At 40.5% G+C, this 9,342-nt stretch overlaps 1 protein-coding gene across 2 annotated transcripts; it reads left to right on the top strand.

Moving 5' to 3' along the window:
- Positions 1-5,318: 5,318 nt before the first annotated feature.
- On the top strand, positions 5,319-6,945 carry pdf (peptide deformylase, mitochondrial). Of its 2 annotated transcripts, none has more exons than XM_021569328.3 (3): positions 5,319-5,396; positions 5,797-6,428; positions 6,634-6,945. In XM_021569328.3, the coding sequence occupies exons 2-3, from the start codon at positions 5,837-5,839 to the stop codon at positions 6,789-6,791; spliced, it is 750 nt and encodes a 249-aa protein (XP_021425003.1). In that variant the 5' UTR covers positions 5,319-5,396; positions 5,797-5,836; the 3' UTR covers positions 6,792-6,945. The 2 variants fall into 2 exon arrangements, with proteins under 2 accessions (XP_021425003.1, XP_021424987.1); XM_021569312.3 differs by having other exon boundaries at positions 5,339-5,679.
- Positions 6,946-9,342: the final 2,397 nt, after the last annotated feature.

The raw sequence follows: 9,342 nt of genomic DNA, 5'->3' as shown, positions 1-9,342 counted from the left end.
ACGAGAGCCAGTCCTTGGGAGCGGGCTGCATCGGTGGCACTGTGTTATCCTTAAAGTGGGCGAAGAAGGTGTTTAGCTTATCCGGGAGCAAGACGTTGGTGGCTGGTTTTCCCTTTGTAATCCGTGATTGTCTGTAGACCCTGCCACATACGTCTCATGTCTGAGCCATTGAATTGCGACTCCACTGTCTCTGTACTGACGTTTTGCCTGTTTGATTGCCTTACGGATGGAATAACTACACTGTTTGTATTCAACCATATATCTTGTCACCTTGCCAAGATTAAACACAGCGGTTCGCGCATTCAGTTTTGTGTGAATGCTGCCATCTATCCACGGTTTCTGGTTTGGGTAGTTTCTAATAGTCACGGTGGGAACAACATCCCCTATACACTTCCTGATGAACTCAGTCACCGTGTCCGTGTATACGTCAATGTTATTCTCAGAGGCTACCCGGGACATATCCCAGTCCTCATGATCAAAACAATCTTGAAGCATGGATTCCACGCTGATCCGCAACACTGGAGCTCCCAAGGGGTGCGTGCTCAGTCCCCTCCTGTACTCCCTGTTCACTCACGACTGCATGGCCAGGCATGACTCCAAAACCATCATTAAGTTTGCAGACGACACAACAGTGGTAGGCCTGATCGCAGACAACGACGAGACAGCCTATAGGGAGGAGGTCAGAGACCTGGCCGTGTGGTGCCAGAATAACAACCTATCCCTCAATTTAGCCAAGACTAAGGAGATGATTGTGGACTACAGGAAAAGGAGGACTGAGCACGCCCCCATTCTCATTGACGGGGCTGTAGTGGAGCAAGTTGAGAGCTTCAAGTTCCTCAGGGTCCACATCAACAACAAACTAGAATGGTCCAAAACACCAAGACAGTCGTGAATAGGGCACGACAAAGCCTATTCCCCCTCAGGGAACTAAAAAGATTTGGCATGGGTCCTGAGATCCTCAAAAGGTTCTACAGCTGCAACATCGATAGAATCCTGACTGGTTGCACCACTGCCTGGTACGACAACTGCTCTGCCTCTGACCGCAAGGCACTACAGAGGGTAGTGCGTACAGCCCAGTACATCACCGGGGATAAGCTGCCTGCCATCCAGGACCTCTACACCAGGTGGTGTCAGAGGAAGGCCCTAAAAATTGTCAAAGACCCAGTCATAGTCACAGCCCAGTCATAGACTGTTCTCTCTGCTACCGCAGGTCAAGCAATACCGGAGCGCCAAGTTTAGGTCCAAGAGGCTTCTAAATAGCTTCTACCCCAAAGCCATAAGACTCCTGAACATCTGTCATAACTCTCCTGTGACGATCTGAAGGATCAGGTTACAGTGGGTTTGCTCTACAGCGTGCTCTCTAGTGTTCGAGCTTGAAATGTAAACTGTGGAACACAGAGCAACCTTTGGACATCAAAAGTTTGAATAATTAAACAATATTTATATTATTGAGAATGAGCCCAGACATCACATTAGGCATCATAGAACCACCCCTTCTTCCACAGAGTATAAAACCCACTTCCTACAAAATGTACATTAAGTCAGAGAACGCCTTGACCGAGTCCCCACGTTGAAATGCCTACAACTCCATAGGCCATTGGACTAGAAGACATGCAGCTGACGCTACATGCGAAATGGTTAAGAACTACAACTCTATAGGCCATGGAGACCATACAGCGTATTGCATTGGCTACACGGCTGGAAATGGTTAAACTCTGAGACCATCAATCACTACAGAATAAGAGCAAATCATAGACGTAGAATTACTAGTCTGCAGCTGGAAATTACATAAATCTAGTAAGAGAATACCGACAACCACGGAAGCATCTATTCTATGCAACAACAATCTGTACACTCACATATCCATTACAACAGACACTATCCAGAGCTGCTGAGAAAGCTACAACCACAAAAGACATTGTGACTTCTGGGGAAGTTAACCAGAGACTCTCTAATGAACTGACTCTTCAGCAGACAGACTGGCGATTCCAACAGAGAGACAACAACGACATATGGGCGTAAATATATATATTGCAATTATTTTTGAATGAGCGGCCGTTCATGTGCAATATAATTATCAACTGTGTGTAGTGAATCCATTTTGTCTTTCCTGCTCTTTTCCTGTCCCCAACCCTTTCCATTGTCTACCAAGCCATCATACTGGTTTAGCCCACTAGGGATTTATCAATGCATTGTGTCCGTAACCAATATTATTTGTTTATGTATTACTGTGATTTGTTTAGTAAGTTTTTAAATAAATAATTACGCCAATTTGTAGATCGCTGATTCATTATGGAGACTAGGGTTTGTGCAGATATCCAAGGTTTTGCGACGTTCAGTAATGATACATTAATTGAAGACTAATCGAAAAGATATAAAAATATCTGAAGAGTCGATTCGGGAAATAGAGACTCTATAAACCTTTTCCCGTGGTGCCCTGACTTCATAGTTAATAAAAATGTACATGATTAGTTTAATCACGTAATAATAATTGATTTGATAAGAATTGATTTGATAAAATAACAGTCTTCACATTTGATGATAGTCACAGATACGACACATCGAATCAAATGGCTACCCATTCTACTTGCATTGCCTCCCTCCCCTCCTTTTACGATGCTGCTACTCTCTGTTATTATTTATGCATAGTCACTTTAATAACTCTACCTACATGTACACTACCGTTCAATAGTTTGGGCTCACCTAGAAATGTCCTTGTTTTTTAAAGAAAATCACGTTTTTTTGTCCATTCAAATAACATTAAATTGATCAGAAATACAGTGTAGACATTTTTCATGTAAATGACTATTGTAGCTAGAAACAGCTGGTTTTTAATGGAATATTTACATAGGCAGACAGAGGCCCATTATCAGCAACCATCTCAACCATCACCATCACTTGAAACACCATCACTGTGTTTCAATGGCACGTTGTGTTAGCTAATCCAAGTTTATAATTTTAAAAAGGCTAATTGATCATTAGAAAACCCTTTTGCAATTGTGTTAGCACAGCTGAAAACTGTTGTCTGATTAAAGAAGCAATAAAACTGGCCATCTTTAGACTAGTTGAGTATCTGGAGCATCAGCATTTGTGGGTTCGATTACAGGCTCAAAATGGCTAGAAACAACAACATTTCTTCTGAAACGTTCTTTGTTTTCTTTATTATTGTGGTTAGATCAGGGTGTGACATGGGTAATATGTGTGTTTTTGTCTTATTCTAGGGTGTTTGTACTGTCTAGGGGTTTTTGTAGATTTATGGGGTTGGTTTCATCTAGGTGTTTATGTTGGTCTATGGTTGCCTAGATTGGTTCTCAATTAGAGGCAGGTGTTTATCGTTGTCTCTGATTGGGAACCATATTTAGGCAGCCATCTTCTTTGGGTATTTTGTGCGTTATTGTCTATGTTATGTTGCATGTTAGCACAGTGTTTATATAGCGGTCACGTTCGTCTTTATTGTTTTGTTTTTTTGTTTAATGAAGTGTTCTTCATTCAATAAAGAAGAATGTATTCTAACCACGCTGCGCTTTGGTCCCCTCCATACGAATATCGTGACAAGTCTATTCTTGTCCTGAGAAATGACTGCTATTCCATGAGAGAAATTGCCAAGAAACTGAAGATCTCGTACAATGCGGTGTACTACTCCCTTCACAGAACAGTGCAAATTGGCTCTAACCAGAATAGAAAGAGGAGTGGGAGGCCCCGGTGCACAACTGAGCAAGAGGACAAGTACATTAGAGTGTCTAGTTTAACAAACAGACCCCTCACAAGTCCTCAACTGGCAGCTTCATAAAATAGTACCCACAAAACACCAGTCTCAACGTCAACAGTGAAGAGGCAACTCTGGGATGCTGGTCTTCTAGGCAGAGTTCCTCTTCCCAGTATCTGTGTTCTTTTTTTTCCTTGTGGAAAAGTTGTATTACACAGCTCATTTACATTTGTACAACATTTATACACAAAAACAGCATAAAAGCATAAAAACAGCATTTGAATATTACATTTAAATTAGTTAAAGTACATGTTGCTTTTTTTTAAACAATAGAAACAACCATGAATAAAAGTATTTTTTCCTGTAAAACATCCAATATTTAAAAGCCTGCCAGGTGTAGTGAAAAAAAAAAGAAAGCTCTGCTGTTGGGACAGTTTTATGTAGGTGTAACAGTACTCTTCTTGCGTTGTGTACAATCAGTCATCGACACGGAACTCCAACATGTAGCACCAGTCATGTAGATTTATTCTGATAAGAACGACACAAAATTGCACGTCATGCAATGCACGTCTCACCATCCAACTCTGCACTCATGCACTGTACAAAATATATGAACCCCCCCCACCAGACACAGTAAGTTGCTAGCTAGTACTGGCGGGAATTCTTTACAACAAAATGCACAACAAATATTCTCCAAAAACCGCTGCATCTTATGTGTGATGTTCGAATAACATTTACAAACAATTTGATATAAATTGTACATTTAAATCATCACCTGAGCGTATAAAAATCACTTTTGATGTACAGTGCTTTGCAACCAACCGTAAGCAAGCTACGCAAACCAGCCAATAAGATGCCATGTTGAGTAGGTGAAGGCAAGACAAACTCAAACCAAAAACCCATTGGCTTAACAATAAAGTGGCAAGGGGAATCACCAATATAACCCTGTTACATAGGCCCTAACAGTTTGTGGGCACTGTTTGTCACCGTTATAGTGCAATTAACGTATTGTTAATGTTGTGTTGTTTAGTGGCTTTGCTGGCATGCATCTAAAAAAAATTGGGGGAGTTTGCCCCACCAACATTTACACGCTAAATAACCACTGGTTAAGACAAGTAACTATGAAAAGGGCAAACATCATGATAGGCTTGCAAGCTGAGCTTGAATAAGACATCGGATTACCACTGTGCATTTAAAACGGTTGGTTTTATTATAAATAATAAATAACCAAATCATTGATGGATGTTTACTATATAAAATAAATGCATCCCTTGTCTGCCCATAAAAGCCGGTCGGCATACGCGTCATCACGTTCCGAAATGAAGGTCACTGTCGTCATGATCTGACAGACCTTCCAGTTGTTTTGAACGCAACATACTGACAGCCAATAAAACACGGCCAAATACTTCCGGGCCAGGACCGTAAAGAATTTGTCAAAATGAAGTATTCAAGGGAACCTGCTACATATGTACAAAACACAACCGATAAAAATATGGTAGGTAGGCGTACAATACAGCACAAATTATTATATGTTAATCAATATTTACCCCCTTAACTGACTTGCCTAGTTAAATAAAGGTTAGATTAAAAATATATATATATTCACGTTTCCACAATAAAGAACCTTTATTTTGAAGACCTGACGAAATAATTGACCAGGAAGTGATTATCTTCAAGGCATTACACGCTCGTGTGTATTTTTATGAATTTATAAACTACAGTATTAGAATGGCATCGCTGTTGCTACTGCAATCAATATAATAAACGTTTTATGTTATGGAAACGTGTAACACTTGCATGGGATAGGATACTCGAGTTCATTGTATTTGCGTGGTTTCAGTATCGTGTGCAGTGAGCTAACTAACTGCTGTAGCTATTAGCTTACTAGCTAGGTTAGCTGCTCAACATGTAAACTTGTCATGTGATAATGTGAAATTATTTTGGTCATACCCGGGTCACAACATATTGATTTGGTAAACTGGCCATTTTTTATGTGCATCTATACCAATCTTTGCCCAACACCAATTTGTTGTTGACCATATTTAAGTTGTTGACTTCCTTCATTACAGTCTTTTCCTTGTCTCCTGCAGGACTGTAGCAGACTGACTAGTGCCAGGATTGAACCCAGACATGAATATAACTGTGTGCTCTTCAGCGCTGTTGACTCGTGCTTACAGAATGTGTATTTCAAAAGCCCCACGGCCCCATTCCACTGGATCCATTGGCTGGGTAGTCCCTGTCTGCATGTCCCCCAACCGGTCTTATTCTACAAACATCAAGGTTCGTTCCTACCTACAGTACATGAAGCGGAAGATCAAGCCCCCACCAAGTCCTCCATACCCCCATGTCTGCCAAGTGGGTGAACCGGTGCTGCGAGCCAAGGCTGCAGCGGTGGACCCTGGGGCAGTACAGGGTCCGGAGGTTCAGGCGGTGATCCACAGCATGGTAAAGGTGATGCGGAAATTTGAATGTGTGGGACTGAGTGCACCTCAAGTTGGAGTGCCACTTCGTATCTTAGCTCTGGAGTTCCCAGAGCGCATGTTGGAGGACAGCTTGCCTGCTGCACGTGAAGCCCGCGGTCTGACCACTGTGCCTCTGCGGATCTTTATCAACCCACAGCTGCGAGTCCTAGATGGACGCACAGTTCTGTTCCAGGAAGCCTGTGAGAGCATCTCGGGGTTCTCGGCCACTGTTCCACGCTACCTCTCTGTGGAAGTCTCAGGTGAGATAAGTAACGTGTTCCAGAGAGCAGCAAAAAAAAAATCAAGTTATGTTTTGCAACTGTTTGGAGTAATGATTACACCCCAGATTTAATGTACCCGAAACAGCCATCTAACCTAAATCTCTCGGCCCATGGCTGGTCAACATCAAATTAATTAGGCATGCGTTTGTTTTTTTTATTAATGTTTACATTTTTTGTGTCAAAGGCTTGAATGAGAAGGCAGAGCCTGTGACCTGGCAAGTGAGCGGCTGGCCCGCACGCATCCTACAGCATGAGATGGATCACTTGGATGGAGTCCTATACATTGACCGCATGGACAGTAAAACATTCATTAACGTGAACTGGGCAGCAAAGAATGAGTAGCCGTTTCAAACAAACCTAGTCACCCTGATTGACCCACAGCACTTAAAGACAGTTCTTGGACATAACATGGCAGCAGATAAGACCATTCTGAAACCTTTCCTTTGACTGATTAAACTGTAAATTCGTAATAATAAATAATGTATTTATGAAGGCAGATTTATAGTCTGGATGAATATTCAATTATCTTGCAAGTTGTTTAATTTGTGTGAACATTTTTAAAGGAACTGAAATATTGACTAAACTGTGGTGCCACCAGATGGCTGACCAAAGAGAAAATATTGCAGAATGTTGGAAGTAAAGAAAAAACTGAAAAGCTTTTATATGCTGTAGTATCCTACATTTAAACATCAACATCTAAAGAGCACAGCACGAGAGACATCTGTTCCTATTTTAAATCCCATTTTAATTCAAATATCTGCAGAAAAAATAACAAATAATGAAAACAAACACCTTAACCTCAAACCACATTTGGCAGTATTACCTTAAATCTTGACCTGCAACATTTAATCACTGGTTTCTCCTAATTTCTCACTGGTTTCTCCTAACATAAGTTTAAGGCTCCAGATCTAATCAAATTTAAGGACCTACCAAGAGCCCAAAATAGAAAAATATACAAGAGTTTGGCACTTCACTTTTAATCCCTGGCTGGGCTAAAGCTAATGTATATATTATTACAAATTAAGGGTATTTTGAATTGAAGGCAACACGTACTTTGCCTTAAAAGTATTCACACCCCTTGACTTATTCCACATTTTGTTGTGTTACAGCCTGAATTTAAAACGGATTGAGTGTCATCACTGGCCTACACACAATGTCCCATAATGTCAAAGTGGAATTAGGTTTATTTTTTTACTTTTACAAATTAATAAAAAATGACAAGCTGAAACGTCTCAAGTCAAGTATTCAACCACATTTCATGGCAAGAGTAAAAATGTGCTTAACAATTCACATAAGTTACATAGACTCACTGTTCGCAATAATAGTGTTTTACATTATTTTTAATCGACTACCTCGTCTCTGTACCCCACACATACAATTATCTGTAAGGTCTTTCAGTTGAGCAGTGAATTTCAAACAGATTCAACCACAAAGACCAGGGAGGTTTTCCAATGCCTCGCAAAGAAGGACACCTATTGGTAGAAGCAAAATTTTAAAAAGCAGATATTGAATATCCCTTTGAGCATGGTGAAGTTATTACACTTTGGATGGCTTGTCAATACAGCCAGTCACTACAAAGATACTGGTGTCCTTCCTAAATCAGTTGAAAGAGAGGAAGGAAACTGCTCAGGGATTTCACCATGAGGCCAATGGTGACTTTAAAACAGATACAGGGTTTAATGGCTATGATAGGACAAAACTGAGGATGGATCAACATTGTAGTTACTCCACAATATTAACCTAATTGAGTGAAAATAAGGAAGGTGTACAGAATAAAAAATATTCCAAAACATGCATCCTGTTTGCAACAAGGCCATACAAAGTAATACTGAAAAAAATGTGGCAAAGCAATTCAGTTTTTGTCCTGAATACAAAGTATATTTGGAGCAAATCCAATACAACACATTACTGAGTGTAACTCTCCATATAATCATGGCATAGTGGTGGCTGCATCATGTTATGGGTATGCTTGTAATCGTTAAGATAAGGGGAGGTTTTCAGGATAAAAAATAAACGTAATGGAGCTAAGCACAGGCAAAAACCTAGAGGTAAACCTGCTTAAGTGTGCTTTCCAGCAGACACAGGGAGATTAATTCACCTTTCAGCAGTACAACAACCTATAACACAAGGCCAAATCTACACTGGAGTTGCTTACCAAGAAGACAGTGAATGTTCCTGAGTGGCTGAGTTACAGCTCTGACTTAAATCTGCTTAAAAATCTATGGCAAGACCTGAAAATTGTTGTCTACCCATGATAAATTACCGATTTGACAGAGCTTGAATAATTTTGAAAAGAATCATAAGCAAATGTTGCACAATCCAGATGTGGAAAGCTCTTAGCGAGACTTACCCAGAAAGACTCACTGCTGTAAATCACTGCCAAAGTTGGCTATAACATGTATTGAACCCCCTGTAGTCTAACAGGGGGTTGAATACTTATCTAATCAATATATGTTAGTGTTTTATTTTCCATATTATACAGTGGGGCAAAAAAATATTTAGTCAGCCACCAGTTGTGCAAGTTCTCGCACTTAAAAAGATGAGAGGCCTGTAATTTTCATCATAGGTACACTTCAACTATGACAGACAAAATCAGAAAAAAAAGAATATCACATTGTAGGATTTTTTATGAATTTATTTGCAAATTATGGTGGAAAATAAGTTAACAAACAGATCACTGACCATTTTGAATCCCACCGTACTTTCTCCACTGTGCAATCTGGTTTCCGAGCTAGTCACGGGTGCACCTCAGCCACGCTCAAGGCACTAAACGATATCATAACCGCCATCAATAAAAGACAGTACTGTGCAGCCGTCTTCATCGACCTGGCCAAGGCTTTCGACTTTGTCAATCGCTGTATTCTTATTGGCAGACTCAACAGCCTTGGTTTCT

This window comes from Oncorhynchus mykiss, chromosome 2 (assembly GCF_057628025.1).
Source record: "Oncorhynchus mykiss isolate SJ-2025 chromosome 2, ASM5762802v1, whole genome shotgun sequence".
In the NCBI taxonomy this organism is placed as follows: Eukaryota; Metazoa; Chordata; class Actinopteri; order Salmoniformes; family Salmonidae; genus Oncorhynchus; species Oncorhynchus mykiss.
The sequence above is the reverse complement of the archived record's forward strand: the minus strand, read 5'-3'. Positions and strand labels throughout refer to the sequence as shown.

Excerpts from the sequence above, each read along its gene's own strand:
- pdf (XM_021569328.3), top strand. The coding sequence starts at position 5,837 with ATGAATATAACTGTGTGCTCTTCAGCGCTGTTGACTCGTGCTTACAGA. Across the intron at positions 6,429-6,633 it reads CCTCTCTGTGGAAGTCTCAG|GCTTGAATGAGAAGGCAGAG; the intron begins GTGAGATAAGTA and ends TTTGTGTCAAAG.